General features: G+C 37.5%; 2 protein-coding genes across 2 annotated transcripts in view; one reads left to right on the top strand and one right to left on the bottom strand.

Annotated features, from left to right (window-relative positions):
* LOC306872949 (uncharacterized protein) overlaps positions 1-22,004 on the top strand; it is an 819,728-nt gene that overhangs the window by 602,148 nt on the left and 195,576 nt on the right. The gene's annotated exons all lie outside the window — the stretch shown is intronic.
* On the bottom strand, positions 82-19,015 carry LOC306872878 (protein NLRC3-like). Its single transcript, XM_079421771.1, has 8 exons — positions 18,903-19,015; positions 12,959-13,234; positions 12,735-12,797; positions 7,990-9,799; positions 7,365-7,532; positions 5,677-5,850; positions 1,820-1,866; positions 82-1,439 (listed from the first exon to the last, which is right to left on the bottom strand). The coding sequence occupies exons 2-8, from the start codon at positions 13,212-13,214 to the stop codon at positions 910-912; spliced, it is 3,048 nt and encodes a 1,015-aa protein (XP_079277897.1). The 5' UTR covers positions 13,215-13,234; positions 18,903-19,015; the 3' UTR covers positions 82-909.

The raw sequence follows: 22,004 nt of genomic DNA, 5'->3' as shown, positions 1-22,004 counted from the left end.
AAGTCCCAGCAGACAAAAATAGATTTAGAAAGAAACCACAAAAAAGATAAGGACATAAATGGAAAGCATGAAGTCATTTTTGCATGAGACAGGAATTTTTAATATAGTGACTACTGCAAGATATGTGAAACATGTAACTGCTACTATTAAAGCATGATGATCAGAAAGCAGAACTCATCTTGGATGTGTGAGAATAATTTATTTTAACTCTTCCCATGAGTTCACCGTTTTATGGCTTTATGTACAGCATCACATCAACTAACAGCAGGGCTTGATAATAAGGACTTCCTCATGGCCCCGGGTTGGTATGAAAGATGCTCTGGACAGTTGATGGATTTGTCACCAGCCTGATCAAGACACTGCTGCATCATCACAAACGTTTATCATTTGCGCGTGATTTTAAGCCTTGCCAGTTTAAACAAGTCAAGCTTTCAATTTTAAAGCATGCAAATTCAAGATAATGTAAAATAATTCAGGGAATTGTAAACACTGAAACAAGTTCTCTTTCGCATCTTCTTAAGCATGAATGGACAAATATACTGTCTATGAAATTATGTCAAAATAATACAAACATTTAAGAAAATGTCAATGGAACATGATAACTTTCTTCATTTCAGACAGCCAGGTAAGATGTGTGCAACCTCTTGACTTCCTTGTTTGTTTGTTTTTTCTTCTCATGAACTGATTCTCTGAGCTGATCAGCCAATCAGAATGATCTCTCTCACCAACTGCCTGATGCAGATTCAACACTCAAAAAGTCACCAACAGGGTCCAACTAGTGCCAACAATGCAGAACACACCGCAAAAACTGCTCAATGACAGCCTATTGTTGGCAGCCTATTAGTGTCACAGCCTTAAATAAACCTCATCAGTCCCAGCAACTGTAAAAAGTGTCCTACTCATGGATACTCAAATCTGACACATAGACAGTGAAGAATCATAATGAACACCAAATCCAGCGTAGAGGGGTTCAGTGAATGTGGTGTTGAGTGTGTGTAAGTGTGTGAGTGTGTGTGTGCCAGACACGCTGTAGAAGGACAGAGTGCCGGCCGACACATCCACATACACTCCTACTCTATTAGAGGATGAAGAGACAGGTATGCAAGTTTTCTTATTATTGTGACGGACAGAGAATGTGTTATCAAAGTACCACAGACTCCAGGATTTGTCATTGTATCCAAACCAACAACCTTTACGTTCTTTCCTGCTGATTCCTTTATATGATACTGCTATAATAGCAAACCTCCCACTCCATTCAGCCTCCCAGTAATGGCGTCCAGTAAGACTCTCTCGACACAGAACCTGATCAGAAAGCTCAAATCTCTCTGGATGATCAGGATACGGCTGATGCGCATACACTAGTGTGATCTTCCTGTTCTCATCAGACAGAATGAGACGAGCATGTGTTGTGTTTGGATCCAGTGTGAGATCACAGGCCCCTGAACACAAGAAGAGAGAAACAGTGTTTCTGTGGTCCATTGACCCCTATTGGTCCTTTGCATAGTTCTAATAGGTCTGAATATAATATCTGAGTAGCATATATCATACATTTATTTAACAATATAACATTTGAACAGATTACTCGTTCCCATTAAAAAAAAACAATGTAACAGATGAAATGGCTGAATATTGGATGAGTCAACTGACTTTAGAAGTGAATTATACTTGATTGCATTTGTTCATCAAAATCATAAAGGATAGGTTGAGGATGGTTTCAAAGCAAGTTCATGATTAATGACTCTCAAAAAAGTTTGAGAATCACTTATCTACAAGAACAACACAACAATTATTAAAGCTGTGCCTGTGTTTGAAGACTTACATTTTCGTAGTCCTGCTGACATTCTGATCGCTCCTCCATGATCCACACTATAAACACACAAACACACACGTTTGAACTTTATCTCTCATCTTCATTATCAGGAAATTCATCACAAGTAGTACTTTTTTTACTATAAAATTTATTATAAGTAAAAATGTAGTAAAAATATTAAAACACTTTTGAGTTCTGCATTTTTTCTTCCCTTGTCATACTTTGCAGATGTTTGTCATGGTCGGCACCTCTCTCTGACTTATTCCTGCTGTTTACCCTGCTGTTGTTCTGTCTTTGTCAGCTACACATAGGGGTTTGTTTTGATCCTGTCATCGTCTGCTGCACGTGGGGGAGCAATCAGTGCTTTTACACATTAAGAAATAAATAGTGGTTTTGTGAAGAGTCTTCTGAATGGTGTACACCAGGGACGGTTCAAGACCCTTATTAAGTCTTGTTAGTTTAAACATTCATGTGATTTTAAGCCATTCAAATGCAAGGCACCATGAGAACTTAAATCAATATTTGTGTGATGTGATTTCTGTGCACGCTCACAGAAAGCCACCTCTCAGACAGCACACAAGTAACAAGCCTTTGTGAGCAAATACACACAAAATATTGTCAAAATGCCAGTCTGTTTTCCTATATTTATTTATACTAGTGGTTGTAATTTGTTTGTTTGTTCTTATTTTATTATTGGCTGTTGGCTGTCTTTAATGGTTGAACTTTATTACTGGTAGGCTAGCATTTTTCTTTTTTTTTACGCTGGTTAAGAACAATGAAAGCAACAACTTATTTATTAAGGTGTGTAACTTGGGGAGCGTGACAACGGAGTTGGATATCCAAATGCAAGGCTTTATAATAGAGCATGGTCAGACAGGCAGGGTCAAACACCAGAAAAACAGTAATATCCAAGGCACAGGCAAAAGGGTAATCTAAAATACAGGCAAGGGTCAGGGCAGACAGCAAACAATCTAAAAAAACAAGGAAACAGTCCAGGGTCAGAAACTAGGAACACACTACAGGCTAATTATACTCAGCAATCTTAGCATGCATGTGTGCAACTTTTATACTGCTCCTGATGGGTAAAGAGAGAAGTCCGTAATTGGTTCCTATGCAAAGGGTCATAGGAAATGGAGCCCATGGTAGAGTGGCAAGAGACTGGAATGGAGTGCCCTCTAGTGGAGTTCATGGGCACTCCAGCTGGCGATTGTAACAAGGTGGAATCCTTGAATGTTTTGGCAGTTAGCATTGAGCCCCGAGTCAGTATTTTTGTTTTAGCTGCTATTAACAGTAATACTTGTTAATAATGATGACAATATTCATAAAATCATTATTGTTCTGTTTATTCCTGTAAAGTCGCTTTGAAACAGTCTGTATTGTATAAAGTACTATATACTGTAAATAAAGGTGTCTTGACTTAAGGCAATACGAGCAGCAGCAGCAGCAACTAATGACCTGGCCTGTAGTTCAAGTACAGACTAGCCATAAACATGACCCTATTCCTAAATGAGAAATTCCCAACTAGGCAGTTTAATTTAATTAACGTAATATATTAACAAATCTAGATTCTGATAAGTAAAGTTTGAGAACAAGCAGCATTGAGAGTTACAGCAGAAATACCAGAGGAAATATATCTAATATTTAATTATAAAGTGAAAAATGAAATATGAGACCTCAGGTCCAGTTCCAGTATTACATCACTAAAGTGTGGCTGAAATCACAGAGGATGCTCTTGTGCAGATATTATGTGTAAGCAATGGCTCCTAAGCACCGCCATAACAAAAATAGTAATGTACAGGGAGCGTTTTACACAATTCCAAATGTGCTATTCATTACATTTACAAATAAGTGCACCCTGCTACACTCTTGCAAAAAACTCCAATTTACATCATGTGCAAACATTGTTTATATGACAGGATTCACAAGAATATAGAACTCAGTGCTGAACAAAATTCCAGTGTTTTGAGCGGTGAGTGGATTCTGACAATGTAAACACTTCTCATTGCCTATTGTGTCCAAGAAATCAACTCCTATGTCAGTGATTGGCTGCACTGCTCAATGCATTAAAGAAACCTCTGACGCGAACACAAATATGTACCGATGTCATTTTTAAATCTGTTAATGTTAATATTATGGTTTCAAATGAGTGTGCTCTTGCTTTTGTTGCACTTCTAGCAGCTCTGTAGAGCCATGGGGCCTTCGAATATTGTGATGGACATATAGGGGAAGGGGGCATAGAGGTTGAGAACCGTTCAACAATATACATATACATACACATATAAGGGAGCATTTAAATCACACATTGGATCTATGAAATTATCAGATTGGATGAACAAAATATTCAAGTTTAAATTCTATACTTATATACAGTGTGCCTTACACAACAATGGTTAGCGGAAACCAAAATCATCAACCCACTGAGGGCTGGATTAAAAAATCACAATGAAAATCATAAAAAAACAAAAATCAGGCTAATCCAACTTTCACAAAGATCACAGTCACTCATAATGTAAGTCAGTAATGTGTAAGGCTCCCATGTGCCTGTATGCACTCCCGATAACATCTAAACATTTTCCTGATGAGATGATGGATGATGTCTTGGAGGATCTCCTGCCAGACCTGGATCAGGTCATTAATGAACTTCTGGACAGTCTGTGGTGCTGTTTGGCAGCTTCAGATGCTCTGATACATAATGTCCCAGAGGTTCTCAATTGGATTTAGTTCTGGGGAACATGGGGGCCAGTCAGTGGCATCAATGCCTACATCAGCTAAAAACTGCCTACACACTCTGGCCACATGAGGTCGAGCATTGTCCTGCACCAGGAGGAACCCAGGGCCCACTCCACAAGCGTACAGTCTTAAAATGGCTCTGAGAATTTCATCCCACTACCTAACAGCAGTAAAGATACCATTAGCTAGAATGTGGAGGTCTGTGCAACCATTCAAGTATATTCCTCCTCAGATCATCACTGACCCACCACCAAACTGGTCATGCTGAATGGAATTGCATGCAGAATAACATTCCCCACAGCATCTCTAGACTCTTTCACATCTGTCACATGGGCTCAGTGTGAACCTGCTCTCATCCATGAAGAGAACGGGTTGCCAATGCCAATTCAAGTGTTCTCTGGCAAATGCCAAATGAGCTGCATGCCAAGCTGTGAGCACACACCCCAATAGAGGACATAAGGAAATGGAGTCTGGAGTCTAATGGAGTCTGTTTCTGACAGTTTGGTCATAAATATGCACACCTAAAGCCTGCTGGAGGTCATTTTGGAGGGCTCTGGCAGCGCTCCTCCTGTTCCTCCTCACACAAAGGAGTAGATACTGCTCTTCTACGGTCCTGTCCGGCTCTCCTTGTACAATGGCTCCCGGTATCTCTTCCATGCTATTGAAACTGTGCTGAGAGACACAATAAACCACCTTGTGACAGCATGTATGGATGTGCCATCCTGGAGGAGCTGGACTGCCTGTGCAACCTGATTGAATTGCAGGAACTGCCTCATGATAAAAGGAGTGAGAAGGACACTAACAAAACAACACTACAGACAAATTAGTCAGGAAAGATGAGAGAGCAATTGTCTGTGTCCACCACCTGTAAAATAATTCCTTGCTGTTGTCTCTCCAGTGCACCTGTTGTCACTTTAAATTGCACTAAAGCAGGTGAAACTAATTCACAATCACTTATGCTTCCTAACTAGACAGACTGATATAGCTGACGTTTAACTAACTTTTTGTTACACTGTGAATATTGTAGTAAGTTATAAGATACTGTAATAAGTGTTCCCTTCATTTTTTATGAGCAGTGTATACAAAATTTACTTAGTGTACAATTACTGTACAATGTTTCTTACTGCCAAACATACTTGAGTATCTGCAGTTTATAGATTGGATCCTCCAGTTTGTGTTTGAGCAGCTGGACTCCTGATGGTCCTGGGTGATTGTAACTCAGATCCAGCACTCTCAGGTGTGAGGGGTTTGAACTCAGAGCAGAACACAAATAACCACAGCCTTCCTCTGTCACCATACAGCCTGACAACCTACAGAAACACATCAAGAGTCAGATGATCTACAGACACACATCAAAAGTCCAATCACATTATTGGTCACATTACAAATATCATGTACACTTATACCTATATTATTGGGCTGAATTATATTAGAAATATTTGGCTGCAGGGTTAAATTTGCAATAGTTTCTTTAAATATTTATCTTTGTCAATTTCACATTTTGAAAAAAAAAGGTTGATCTGGTTAATACACAGTGTAAGGGCAATATCTGCAACTTTAAATAATTCAAATTCTACAGTTATTTTTGCGCTGATTTGTTAAGGATTATTTAATAAAGATTGATTAGGTGTGTCCAAACTTTTGAATGATACTGCACTCATTCCCTCTATAGAAATCAATGTAAAATCTGCTCAAAAGCTACAGACAGAAAGTTGAAATTATGTTTTGTGTGAGCTGGTCCTGTCTAATAATCTGCAATTGTTGTAGTTGCCTCAATAAATGATACATCAAAAGCCAATAGAATCCATTTTAATCAGTGATTCTATCTACAATAGATGCAGCACGAAAAGTAACTTGCAGTAAACTGATGATGGCGCAGTGGATAAGACACATGCCTTTGGTGTGAGAGACCCGGGTTCGAATCCACTGTGAGACACCAATGTGTCCCTGAGCAAGACACTTAACCCCTAGTTGCTCCAGAGGCGTGCGACCTCTGACATATATAGCAATTGTAAGTCGCTTTGGATAAAAGCGTCAGCTAAATGAATAAATGTAATGTAAATGATGATGAGCTCCATTTCTGACAAACTTTAGGTTTTACTTCCGACAACAGGACAAATAGCTTTGGCTTTGGAATGTTTACTTTGATTTGTCCAGTGTAGACAGCCATAAACTGTTGCAGTGTTACAGTGTCTTACAATGTGGCATGCATGTGTAGGGAGCACCATTCAACTGTATAACTTGATGAACATACAATAACATACCAGGAACATACTGTTTGTCTGTTACATTTCACAACAGACCCTTTTTCTTAATTATTTTCAGCACACTGATAGTTTTTCTAAATATCTTGCATTGAAAGTTACGGTAATGCCAAGTATTTTGTCCTGAGGAAATCTCAAACTCACGCTAATAAACTTAATAAAGTTTATTAGCGTGGGAACATTGCACAAGGTACAGAACTGAACATGCAAACAAAACATCCATAAATGAACGCAATCAAACAATGAATGAAAGAAATGCCTGGGCTTCTATATACAGATGTTAACAAGATTAACCAGACATAGATGAAAGCAAGGAGACCAATGACAAAGCACCAGGGAATAGAAACTAAAGGCAAACTAAATGTTCACAATACCAAACGGAAGCTCAAGGATCAGAGGGCAAAATGTAACACAAACATATACAACTCATTGCTGGTCATCTGGAACATCATTTTTTTAAAACATAGCTGCACTGCATTACTAATGTTTAATATTATTTTAAAGGTAGTAGTTAAATCAATGTTCAGAACAACATTGTAAAATACAGAACTGTACTTTACCTCAGTTTCTCCAGCTGGCAGTTTGGACTCTTCAGTCCATCAGAGAGCAGCTTCACTCCTGAATCCTGCAGGTCATTGTCACTCAGATCCAGCTCTCTCAGGATGGAGGATTGTAGCACTGATGACAAACTCTCACAACACTCAACTGTGAGATTACAGGACTGTAGCCTGTGTGGAAAACAAAACAAATAATGCTATAATGTGCATCAGACAGGGTTTATAATCTATGATTTGAAAGTAGAAAAACCTTTGATTGTAGAGAAGTTAATACCATCAGATGTATCCTGTAATTATTGAATTTAAGTCTGTGAAAGGAATTTAAAATTCTTCCTTTATTTTATTTTTTTCAGTAATTCAACTCTTCATAAAACAACTCCTGATTTGTGGCAAGATCGAGACAATTTACCTAGTATTGTTTTGTAGCATTCAGTTGCTTTAATTTATGAAACAAAATAGGTATTTCTGAAACAAAATAAAGACAATTTGATTTGTCTGATGTTGGATATTCAGTGTCACTTAATGAAATGTAATATTACCTAATTACACCTAATTAATATTACTTAATACACCTAATTGCAAAGACTAATTATGTATATAAATGAATAAATGTAAAAATGGTTCTTACAATGCCCTTCTTGTGTTTTTGATCACTGGCAACATTCTCATCAGTGCTTCTTCAGATCTTCTGTATTTTTGCAGTTCCAACTTATCTTGAGTCACTTCTGACATCAGCAGCACATACACCAGAGCTGACCATTGAGCAGAGGAGAGATTCTGTGCTGAAAGATTTCCAGAGCTCAGATTCTTCTGGATATCCTTGACAAAGTCATATTTCAGTTCACTTAGACAGAAGAACAGGTTGATTGTCCTCTCCACTGATTTCTCCTTCTCAATTGTCCGTTTGATGTAGTCAACAGTGTCTTTAATATTCACAGTTTTCAGTTCCACTTCTGGCAGCAGTTCCTTCAGGTCATTCTGATTGGACTCCAGTGACAGACCCAAGAGAAACCGGAGGAAAAGGTCCAGGTGTCCGTTCTCACTTTGTAAAGCCTTGTTGACTGCAGACTTCAGAAGATGAAACAGCTGCCTATTAGACAGTTTCCATGATAGTGTCTTTTTCCAGGTTTGATAAAATAGGTTTGATTTCTCATCTTTGTAAATCAGAAACACATAGAGAGCAGCAAGGAACTCCTGGACACTGAGATGTACAAAGCTGTAAATGTTTCTGGCTGAAACAGCCTTTTCCGTCTGAAAGATCTGAGTGCATAATCCAGAGTACACTGACCCTTCACTGACATCTAGTCCACACTCCTCAAGATCTTCTTTGTAGAAAATTATGTTTCCTTTCTCCAGCTGTTTAAAGGCCAGTTTCCCAAGCTTTAGAACAATCTGATCAAAGGGCCTGGCTTCGAATTTAAATTCAGGATTATGACTGTATTTTTTTTCCATCTGCTGCTTCTGAGAAAGCAAGAAGCTTGTGTATATCTCTGTGAGAGTTGTAGGAGTTTTGTCATTGCTCTCTCGAGCCAGGAGAGGCTGAAGAACAGTGAGAGAGATCCAGCAGAAAACAGGGATGTGGCACATGATGTACAGACTCCTGGATTTCCTGATGTAACGTATGAGGTTTCCAGCAACCTCAGGATTACTGTTTTTGATGAAGTATTCCTCTTTTTGCTCATCGTTGAATCCTCGCACTTCTGTCATCTGATCAACGTATTCTCGGGGTATCAGACCGGCTGCAGCTGGTCTGGACGTGATCCAGATGAGAGTCTTTTGTCTTTTGATCAGGTTTGTAACTATCTTACTCACTGTTGTTTTTTCATGCACATCTGTTAAACTATCACTATCATGAAATCTCAAAGGGAAGCGACATTCATCCAGCCCATCAAAAATGAACATGACCTTACAGTCATCCTCAGGAAGTAAGGGCAGATCTTCAGGACCACTAAAAAAGCATTCGTGAAGCAGTTCCATGAGACTACAGTCCTTTGTAATCATATTCAGTCTACGGAATGGGAGTGGAAATATGAAGAGTATGTCCTGATTTTCTTTTCCTTCAGCCCAGTCAAGAATGAATTTATTGATAGAGACAGTTTTTCCCACCCCGGCGATCCCCATCGTTAGCACTTTTTTGTTTCGTCGACCAGTATCATGCTGGACTTTGAACAGATCATTGCACAAGATTGTGGTGTCCATTGCAGTAATTTGGTGGATGTTCAATTCAATCCGTCTCACCTCATGGTCACTCACTATTCCTCCAGTCTCATTCTCCACCACATATAGATCGGTATAAATATCGTTCAGATATTTTTGATGACCCGTTTGTGAATTACCAATCAATATCCGATTATAGTACTCTTGTAATCTGTTCTTCAGTCTGAGGCTGATCTCTCTGTAATCAGGAGTACCAGCTTTACTGTCCTCTGCAGTTGAGCCTTTGTGAAAAAGGAAAATAAAATGGCAAAACAAGTTAGTGATATAAAAATTCAGTGTTTAGAACTCAAAGTTTAAAACTACGGACTGAATTTGGATTTAAATATTTTTTAATTAACTTGGTATATACATTTTATTTTTATTTTTTTAAGTTGTATAAGTGTATTTTATTTGATCTTAGTGCTCTGTTAGATTACAACATCCTCATAGATTAATTAGGCAATTATACTGGTATTCAGAGTCAAGCATTATGATTGATTAAATCCTTCTTGTATGACTGTTACCATTTTTGTATTTAAACAGGAAATTATATAAGTTTACACAAAAACAGTTTGGAGTGCCACAAGGATTTTTCATAGGACCTATGGTATTTTAAATATGTGACCCTGGACCACAATCCCAGTCATAAGTGTCAATTTTGCACCCAGACTCCGCTGTCACCGCCATTTTGTGAGCGCGCTCCGGTGCAGCCACCATTTCAATCAAAGACGTGGTGTCACGTTCCTCTTCCGCGACACCCACAGTAAACAAAGAGTCAGCACACAGCAAAGCAAGTCCTTTAAACTACAATTAAGCTTCCCCTCAGATAACCATGACTTAATGGGCTCACTTAATCCGAAACGAAAAGTGTCTTTTAATACGACCTCATCAAAAGGTGCCCTATAAGATAACTCACAGAACTGAGTAACGTACTCCTCAATAGATGAACTCCCTTGTCGTATATCGAGCAGCTGGTCGAATGGGTCCATACCTGGCCAGGGTTCCGAGTATTCTGTGGCCGAGTATTCTGTAACGGAGCCGACGAGATGTGATGTGAGCGGATCCAAGTCCAAGCTTTTAATAGTGTACATAGTCAAAACACAAGCAGGGTCAAACAACAGCAAACGGATATGGCACGGGCAAGACACAATATTAATCCTAGGGCAAGCGTGGGTCTTAGATCGGCAAACAATATCCAGAGGGCTTGACAAGAGGGGTAACGTGAGCACTAATCCAAGCAGGAGCGAACAGAGTGCAAAACGACAAGACTAAAGAGAGAACCAAGGCAGGCTATAAACTTCAGGGCTGGCAGGGATCAGGAAATAAACGAGATGCACAGGCTAGGATCGAGATACAATAAACTAGACTAAGATGTAAACTTAGACTCAGACTCAGACTCAGAAAACACGGAAGGGCTCTGTAGAGTAGCTAACACTAGGAGAGTGCTAAACGCTGGACAATACTCGGCAACTAGATCAGGATCTGAGTGTGTGTTTTATAATGTGTGTAATAGCTTTCAGGTGAGCGTGTGATTTGTGACAGCTGTGTGATCAGTGTAATGGATGATGGGAAATGCAGTCCAGTGTGATGTTTGGTGTGAGCGTCAATATGATGGAGAGGTGACCTCTTGTCAAAGTCGGATGGAAGGCCACGAACCAGATTTGTGACACCCTCGTTATCCTGAGTTTATAAGCCCCAGCCTGTTCAGTTCATGTTTATCGGATTTACTTGTTTCTTCATGTGTTTCTCAAGCTCCTGTTGTGATTGATTCCCCGTGTTTCCTTGATTAAAAACTGCTAATCATTTCCTCATGCCTCCAGCATGTTCCCTATCCAGTGTAACGTGACAATTTGATTCAACATAGAATTTATTACACATAAACTTTTACGCTACAATTGCCTAACATAAACTGTGGAATATAAAAGATAATTTGAGAAATGTCTTAATATTTTTTATTCATACAATGTATTGTTGGAAACAGTTTGGTTGCCAACATTCTTTAAAATATCTTTATGCCCCCTACCCCACCCACAAAAAAAGTAAATGTCTTAATGAGTAAGTCACTGAGCCATTCATTTGATTAATTCAAATAGCTAATTCATTCAGGGTGGCTCGCTTTATGAATGGACCTTTAAATCACTGGTTTGCCTGATTCATTCAGAACCCAGTTTTATTCAGAAATGAATCACTGCTGTGTTGCTCGGAGATGCACGATAGTTCTGCTGTTTCTTTGTAAGTAATATTTTCATTGAAAATTGAGCTAAAATAGACAATATTGTGCCGCCAATCAACTATATGAAATGTAAGATGATCTTTTAAGGCCTGGGGTGGGGTGTGTGCATAGCAATGTGTTCATTAATGCATTATTAATTAAACTAACATGTTAAATCGACAGCCCTAATAATAATAACAACTCTTGTTCATGACTTTTTTGCTCCCTGGGAAGGTGATGATAATGATATTCCAACTGTCCAGTCAAATCAAATCTGTTATTTGACATTCAGTGACATGCTTTTTTTAATTAAACAAATAAATAAATAAAATTGTGCTCCAGATATATCTGATCAAATGCACATGATTTTCTATTGCTAACTGCAGCAATGCTGGGTGCAACTAGATAGTATGCAAGCTCCAGTTTGGATCCAGCCTCTATAGACTTCAGATGATGCATCACCTCAGAAGAGATGATGTTAGCCCCTGCAAGGACTTCAGACCAACTCTGAATCTACATACAAAGCAGCCAGATTAAATGTAATTATTGCTTCAATCATGTTCATCGTTTCAATATGGTTTTAATATGGTCATTTAATAGCTGCATGACTTTTATTATTCTAGAACTACCATATGGACATTACCTTTGATAACAGATAATTCTTAAGTGTAATGTAGAAACATTTATTTTCTGTAATGTATCGCGTATCTTGCCAGTGTGTGCACTTGTACTCCTGTTGTGAGGTGTGCTCTCTGAAGAGCTGCAGTCTTGCAGAGGGGACGCTACATCCTACTCAGTTTACTTATATCAGATCTGCTGCTGTTGTGCTTAACCCTGTAGCTGTTGCTAGCAATTATACTTTCTCTGGTATAAACCTGAGATAAATACCATATGACTAAAATATGAATAAACCCCATTGTGAAGTAGATAAATATTTCCATGTAAAGAAATAGATCAATATTTACCCCAGATCTGTTCTGAAGTATCTCCGATGGTGGACAAAGCATCTACATTGCCCTGAGCCTGAACTGTTGATGAAACACAATGAAAATGTAGTGACATAAAACACAAAAACAATTGACAAAGAAAAGAGGAAAGTTTAAGCTGAAACCCAACTATTACTTTTTAGTCTTTACATTTCTAAAGCCTCTCTGTTAAAGATAAAATATATAATTTAACTTTTAGTTACCTTGCTTGTGTTCGTTCTCTAACTCTTCAATCAGAAGGTTCTGGTTCATCTTCTTCAGGATGTTCATTGTGATCCTCACAGCTTCTTTTGGTCCAAAATGTGCCACCATTTTATCCACTGTGTCTAAGATATCTGCATTCTCCATTTCAGAAGCTGAAACGCACTCATAATTCTTCAAGTGCCACTGAAACTCCTTCAGATCATCTTTTACCAGTTCCTTCAGTGTGTTCACAAGCAGCTCTTTAACAGATGCCATTGTCCTTCAATGATTCACTTCTGCAGGACAAGATTAACAAAATCTTAAATATAGCTGCAAACTATATGGGACCAAGCCCTGAACAGTCAGCAAAAGCAGCGCAGAGCCGGAAGAGCAAAAATAGCATAAAGAGAATGTACAGAAAAATAAAAAAAAGAGCATGGTGTAACCCCGCTGTCCTGGCCAAATTCGCCCATTGGCCTCTGTCCATCATCATAGCCTCCTAATCACCCCCGTATTCTGATTGGCTTCATCATTCTGTCTCCTCTCCACCAATAAGCTGGTGTGTGGTGGATGTTCTGGCACAATACGGCTGCCGTCACATCATCCAGGTGGATTCTGCACATTGATGGTGGATGAGGAGATTCCTTCTATGTAAAATGCTTTGAATACCCAGAAAACCACTATATAAATGTAAGGAATTATTATTTGTATTATTATTATAACACAAAAATGGGAAGTACAGTTGGGAATTAATTTAAAATGAATAAAAACACATCTATTTCTAAAACAGAGGAACAAAAAATAAGTACAATGCTTAAAACAAAGAAATCAAAATGACACATCACACACAATTTCAAAACGTTGACCCACATTGGGCTCAAACCCATGGCCTCTAGGTTTAAAGCATGTCACTCATCTTGCAAAGCCCCAGGAAAGGGCAGAGGAACAGGCAAGAATGATCTAAATAAACAGAAATTCATTTCTGATTCAAGATGGAAGACAAGCTGTTTGAAACATATAAGACTTTTGCACTGTTTCTGGTCTGGGCATCTGCCACATGGGATTTGAACCCAAGACCTGAAAGCTTCGGGTTCAGTGGCTTAACAGAGTGCACCTCTCAGTTGCTGCACATTCAACAACCTGCTATGGAAAGCTTTCAGTGAGAAAAAGAACACAAAAAAGCATGACATAGCCACATTAGCATGTTAAGCTAACTAAATGGTAACAAAGCTTACAGTTAACCTGAAAGCTGAAGTGCCACATTAGGGAGAATGGCAACTGCTTAGTATTTTATCCAATTAGTATGCCAAGTTAACTTGCATCTAACCAGGAAAATCTGCTAGTTCACTTGCTTTGGTCCGGACCAAATACAATGTTTAATTTGGTGCGGTTCGCGTTCACACTGCCCTTTTTGCAAGTGAACCAGAAATTGTAAACAAAACCACACGTGTGCTAAAGTCATCCGTTCATTGAACAGAAATTCTCAAGCAGGGAAAAACAGGAAGTGCAAAAGCAGGCTAATCATGGAGATCTATCATAGTGCAATTTTTATTATTTTACTGATTTGCTGTTATGAGATAAAGATGCAATATGCTTATGAGCATCATATGAGACAATGTCATACAATGTTGTAATTATGACTTGGCCAAAAATAAAAAATCTATAGATATGAAATACTTAAAGCATATCAGAATGTTAGTCTAAACATATAACCTAGATAAATGTGCAAAATAGGCGCATATCCAATCGTTTGTACGGAGAGTGGAAGCTGAAGCGTGCTTCAGGATATCAGTGGAAACAAATTAAATAGGCCGTAATTTTTGCTCATAAAGATAATACATCGTTCATAACTGTAAAGGGTCTATTTTTATTTGTGTGCTCTCACAATATCAAGAAAATATTATGCTTTTACGAGCAAAACTAATAGCTTCAACCGAAAGTACCTTTTCCTTACAGACATAATTAATATATTTATAGAAAGCTTTGAATTATTACAAAACAAAATAATTCCTATCCAAAACAGAAACTCTTTCATTATAATCTGTAAAGATGCATTTCTTTCTAAAGGCGCGTCCAATGAGGAGATGGCGAGTCAGGATTTTTAACTTCATTTTTGTGACACTGACTCAGAAAACACTAGTTTATTAATAAATAATTCAAATATCTCCTTACTATTTCCCCCAAAAACATTCATTGTAACATTTGCTGGGCTTTGCGGCAAGCTTTAGCCTATTTAGTGCACTCATGTCACGTTGCTGTGCGCCATGGTCACGAAAACTCATAATTTGCTCATGTTTTTAAGCATTGTGGTTTATATGCGCGAGCTGTGTGTTTCTCTGTGTTTTCAATTGTGTCGGATCGAGGCCGGTTCATATTCACACCTTAAACGAACCGTACCAGAGTTAATTTAGAAGCTGTGATGAAGACGGGCCCACCAGCTCGCATTCGGAGAAAAACGTGAGTCCGTGAAGGGATGTAAAAATGATGGCTCACTCACAAAAGCACTTTCGTGCAAGGTGGAATTTATTTACAGTGCCAGAAAGATCGTCCACTGTGAAGAATATATACAAGTGCACCCAAAAAAATGACAAAAATCCAAAGCACTAAAGAAACAACAAAAGGGAAAAATAAACCAGAAAACAATCCAACAATGATATATTCAGCAACAAACAGGTATTCATAATATACGACAGGGTTTTGGGTTTTGCTTGAGGCACCACAGTAGCACTCTTGCATCGACTTGGTAAACAAGTACCATCTTTATGTTTGGCCTCGGCTTATATAGGCCAAACCCCGCCCCTTTTTTGGGCCATACCATTCACAGGTAAGAATAACATTTAACACACACACAAATACCACATCTATTTGTCATCTGTTATACTTAATCAATAACACTGGTGTCAAAAGTATTCACATTCATTACTCAAGTAGAAGTATAGATACTAGGGTTTAAAAAGACTTCTGTAGAAGTTGAAGTATCAACTCAAGTTTTTTACTCAAGTAAAAGTGTAAAAGTACTGGTTTCAAAACTACTTAAAGTATAAAAGTAAAAGTAATGGAAAAAAAATTGGCATTAAGGACAAAAGCTTAGGCCGCGGCACAGGGGCCTATTGTGCACTACCCCACCTCTTCAAAAAAACAGTTTTCTAAAGGCCATAATGACTATAGTGTTATATTAAAATGTTAATGTTGAAAAATGTGGGATGCACTAGGCTACCTGTTTCAGCCGGATATGTGCCCACTGAAAATGAACGCATTTTAGTACAATGCAAATACATTAAAAAAACATATATGTGTACTACTAAGCATTAACGTGTTTCATGGAGCGGAAGATATGATGACTAGTTGCCTGTAAGTATTGTAATGGTGCAAAAAGTCAAACTTCAGAGGCATGTCATCAATAACCTTTATTGGAATGTAAATGTACATCCAAGCTTAGCTGCAGGAATCTGTGAGGGCAACGGACGAAGAGAAAGCACTCGTTTGATAAATGAGCCAGTAGTGGAGAAATAATAACTTTTAAGAAATAATCTTTTTTGAGTGTGACGTGATTTGTGTCATGTGCAGGTGCGATGGATCGCGTACAAACCAATAGGGTGTTGGAATGCTATAGGTTTATATTCTCATCCAACCACAATTCACTCTATCCGGATGGCGCGATTTATCTGGATAGGTTTTTATTTTTTTATGAGCAATGACCAAGGGTGATGCTAGGATTTTCATTTCAGGGGGGCTCAGCCCCCAATGATGGTATAATAATAAAAAATAAATAAATATTTACAAAAAAATGTGTTAATAGGGTAGGATGGTATACTAAACTTATTGCAGTATTCCACTGTATTGCATAGATGGGTATAACATCCGAGTACAAGCCAAATACAAGTCTACCTGATCTCACACACACACACACACACACACACACACACCTGTTTACTGTACAAACCAAAAATGTTACTGTTTGCATTACTAGTACAAATCTTTTTCTATGCTCAAGTACAAACAGAAAATTGTAAACATAAAACATCATATCACTTTAAGCTTACACTGACTATCCATATTAGCAATATAAACAACACAGCTATAAGGCTGGACAATGGATTAAACTATGTGGGTGCTGTGATTCACTTTTAAAAGTAAAAAAATAAAAAAAACAGCAAAACTGAAGCAGTCTGTGAGAAGGACACACAATGTTTCAATCTCTGTCAATCACTCTGATATTAAAATGAGTGCACTGACTGAGTGCCGTCTGTCACTGTCTTTAATCACTTCTATGCAGAACTGTATGGTAGTTAATGCCACATGCACTGTAATATTAAGTTCTACATGAAAGCTAAATTTTCAAATGAAAATAGCAATAACGTGATCGTTTTATAAAGTATGTGTATAATGTGTTAAGGGCTTTCGCTGAAGGAAACAGCTGTGGTGTGATGAGTGGTGAATGCAGCGAAAACTTTACAGAAGATTGGAAACCGATTGCTCTCCCATGACTTTTTGTAAACTGTATTTAAGACAAAGAACTGCACAGATGTAGATATTATAACAATCTATCGATAAACACACGCCTTGTCCTCTCCTCTGCGCCACCGCAGTCTGTGGATTGAAGAACGCGCAGAAAGATGGAGAGGAGCCGAAGTCTGCTGCCGTTTCAAATTTAAAGGGGAAGAATCGCAAGATTTTTAGGGGGAAATTTAGGGGTGCTAAAGCCCCCTAAAAACGGCCTAGCAACGCCCATGACGATGACAAGCCGGATTGAAAACGAGCCGAAATGAAATAGGAGTAACGAGGCTATTTTTAAAATGTAAGGAGTAGAAAGTACAGATAATTGTGATGGCGCAGTGGATAAGACACGTGCCTTTGGTGTGAGAGACCCGGGTTCGAATCCACTGTGAGACACCAATGTGTCCCTGAGCAAGACACTTAACCCCTAGTTGCTCCAGAGGCGTGCGACCTCTGACATATATAGCAATTGTAAGTCGCTTTGGATAAAAGCATCAGCTAAATGAATAAATGTAAATGTAATTGCGTGAAAATGTAAGGAGTAGAAGTAAAAAGTCGGCTGAAAAATAATTACTCCAGTAAGTATAGATACCCAAAATTTCTACTTAAGTAAGGTAACGAAGTATTTGTACTTCGTTACTTGACACCTCTGATCAATAATAATCACTTCCAATCTCTTCCAATCCAGTGATGTCATAATCGGCCACCGCTTGTTTGTTCGGTTTGGTCGGCGCAGTGTTTTCCACCAGAAGACTGACTACGCCCACACAGACAAACATCACAGGGACAAAACGACACAACAAGTGCAGTGTAAGTGTATGAAATAACCGGGAAATGGATATGGACAGAGGAGAGTGTTGCAATGGGAGAATGTCCATGTGCTGTCAGCATTGCGTGTGCACCCGCTACTCTGATAGCGGCAACGGCAGGCAGGATTAATGAAGTAAGTAGGTGGGTGCGTATGTATGTGTGTGTGCCAGTGCTGCTTCCCCAACGGTGGCAGCTAATCCCATACAGCAAAAAAATATATTTTCAAATATATTTCAAAATATACAAAAAATGTCCAAAAAATATACATTTGTTAAAATATATTTCAAAGTATATTTACGTACATATATTTTCTACTAATATATTTTTGGCCATTTTTGTATACACTTTAAAAAAATTATGGTAAAACAGTAAAATATAATTAAATAATATGCAAAAACTCTTACGGGAATTTTCATTAAATGTTTTACAAAACAGATACTGCTTGAGTTATTCTGATGAGATATCTTAACTTTAAAATAAAATCGTGGAAAAAAGGTCAAATGACATGCAGACCGACAGGCAGAGGATTATTAAACACTACCAGCTTCACACATTACTGACCAGATTAACCTGATTTCTTTCATACAGAAGTTCTTATTGAGAATTAACAAGTTTAGATATAGAATTTTTACTGAAAATAATAAAGTTTGATATTACCTTGACGGAGGTCATTGTTTGCTTTAGTTGGGCTCTTGACTCTTGAGTTTGTATGTTAAGTTTTATGCTCTTTTATCAGCTGTAACGCTGTGTTTCTGAAACACAATTGGTATGGAAAAAAGCAGAAGAAGCTCTCATTAGAGGAAGTTGTTGTCTTCATGTAGTAGTTGTTTCACAGTGTGGTCTCTGATTATTTGATATTTTGAAATATTTTGTAAAGCTGTCGTATAGAAAATATTCTGGCAGGTTATTTCAGGCAAACACAGACATCAAGAATCAGTGTATGAATCTGAATAATGGTGATCAAATATTCAGATCAGCTCAAACAACCTATAGATTCACAAAAATAAAAAGGTTTGTTGAATGTCTCCACTGTTGAGATTCATGTGCTGATTCTTAATGTCTCTGTGCATCTAAAACTCACAGCTCAATATATATTTTTTTTATACTGACTTACAAAAAAAAATCTGAACCTCATATTGGAACAATATTCCTGTCATAATGTCACAAAAGTGCAGGTTATGTATATACACACATTTTTTTCCAGCAACTAACGAAGCTAGCCTCTTAATGAGCTATTCTTAATGGCATTTTGCTGATGACAACACCACCAGCAATTAGCAGCCAACATCATCTAACCTGGTTTCCTTTGCATTTGTCGCTTTAACAAATGTACTTGAGAAACACAGAGTTAAAGCAACCAAAGAAAATCTAACACTTTAATCAACGGTCAAGAGCCCAATTAAAGTGAACACTGATCTCTATCATGGTGACTTCAAACTTTACTATTTTCAATAAAACATCAACATCTGAAACTGTTCATTCTTAACATGAACTTTTGTATGAAATAAAGTCAGACTGGTTTGTAATAAATGAAGATGCTCAGATCTTGAGACATCTGATAGAGTTTAATATTCTGCTGCTGAAAGTCATTTGAGTTTATTTATTTATTGTTAAAGTTTAAATAGAGTTTTTTGCACTTTAAGTTAGGATATTTTACTTAACTTTTACAGTTTTTGTTCGACAGTTTTTCTTTGTTTGTTTGTTTAAATAGTGTGAGAAATGCTGCCATTTGCACCATCTGGTGATGATTTCTTAAATTATAATTACCATTATTTTTGTAATTTTACATACATTTCTATGAATCTATGAGTCAACTTTAGAGAGGTATTCTTGGGAACAGTAGCAAATATCAAAAATCAGTTTGGTAATTTCTGTGCATCTCAGTCCAAAGATCCTTTCATCTGATTTTGGATAAAATTAGACAATTTTTGGAAAAAGTAGAGGAATTTTTATAGATCTTTTTTTTTAATTTACTTCAAAATGGCAGACAGACACATTAATGGAAAATGACAAATGAGACATCCTCAGAATCTGCATAACCCAGGGAAGTGATATCATTTGGACAGTGATTTAAAAAGTCTTTAAAAAGCGTTTTTGCAAAAAAAAAAAAAAAAAAAACGTTATATTTGCAGGAGTGTGCTATCACTTACCACTTTGTGCTTAATGATGTTTTACAATAATGTGAAACTTAGCAAACTGGCAGTTATGGTAGTAAGATTAAAAAAATTATCTTGAACTCTGTCAAGGAAACTAGCATGCATAAACCTTAATTGAACAATTTAATAATCAATTAAAAAGGAATTTATACATGTAGCCACATTGGACCAGTGGTTTGGAAAATGGATGGGTGATTCGGCTGCAGAAGCCATCTTCTGGCAAGATGCAGGAATTAATTTGGCAGGACCCTCACGGTGCATTATTGGCATATGCTAGCTGTTGGGTGTACATCAGTTGTACACTAGTTATTGTGGTTGATAAAGACCATTTGGTCTCAACTTTTGAATTGCTGAGTACAGGAAGAAAGAAATTAATAAATATCTAAAAATGAAATAAGTTACTCGAACGTACTTGTTTTAAGTCATAGGATATTATTTGTCTATTGTGCAACAAAAATAAATGGTTACCAAGCGCAGGGTTGGATATTCTCAATGCTTCTCAGTTGTTTGTGACCGCAAGGAAAAGCATATTCGTTCTGCAGCAAATAAAACAACAAAATGTCAATGATACCGAAGTGAGTCAAAATGCTTGAACAAGACAGAAAGAACTTATTTTAATATGAGCATATTATATTGTTGTGGTTGTGTTTTTTTTTTGGTTGTTTTTTTTAACTTATACATGTTTTCAGAAAACAAAATTCTTGTCTGTACCCTGAGATGAAATCCTGCAGACACCCCTGCTCAGCATTAAATGATGAATGTAAAAACAACAACAACAAAAAAAAAACCAGTGCGGACGTAAAATCAGTGCAGTGCAGCTGCATAAACTGCATACAGTGGACTGTCACTCACCGGGACTTTAGACAGAGAAAGACTCTAAAACATGTAACCTTTGTACTAGAAACCAATATCAGAAGTTGTTTAGGGGAGTAAATCTTAACACCTTTTACCTTAACACGTATCTTTAAAGTAAGTCGAATATGCACTTGAATTATTAGCATTTCAAAAAGAAATAAACTCACCACAGAGAAATCTTCGGTCCTAGTTGTATGTTCTTGCTCAAGTTCTGAAGACATTTAAATCCAAAGCCTTTTTTTTTTTGCAAATCCTTTTAATTTAACCGAAAAGGTAAAGGGAAAAGCAAGTACAAGATAAAGACTATTTAATTATATCTTATACTAAAGACTGAGACACAATAATGAATTGTGTATTCAGATTTGGGCTTCTAGTGTTCGGTGGGACCAGAACTTGAAGCAACTATCAACTCAGTCTTTTATAATAAGGATATGAGGTCATCTCATTAACTTGGCCAAGGTGTCCAAAGTCCTTTTCCTTTCCTGTTAAACTATCTTTGAGTCGATCTTCTGTTGCCTCATTTCCCTGAACACACACAGACACACATGAGAATGTTTGAGGAAACAAAAAAGGCTAAAAATGCTACTGTAAGAACTTGCTAGTTTGTTAATGGTAAGTTTCTTATATGTGGTGAAGAACTAATTGATGTAACAAAATATTTTATGCTAATATTTAAATTTTGCTACAATATTTTATTATGGTAAAGATTTGGCAGCCATGGATGATGTTAAAATTACAATCTTTCTTT

The sequence above is a fragment of the Barbus barbus genome (genome assembly GCF_936440315.1).
Source record: "Barbus barbus genome assembly, chromosome: 7".
NCBI classification, from domain to species: Eukaryota; Metazoa; Chordata; class Actinopteri; order Cypriniformes; family Cyprinidae; genus Barbus; species Barbus barbus.
Note: the sequence above shows the minus strand (reverse complement) of the source record. Positions and strands in the feature narration are given on the sequence as shown.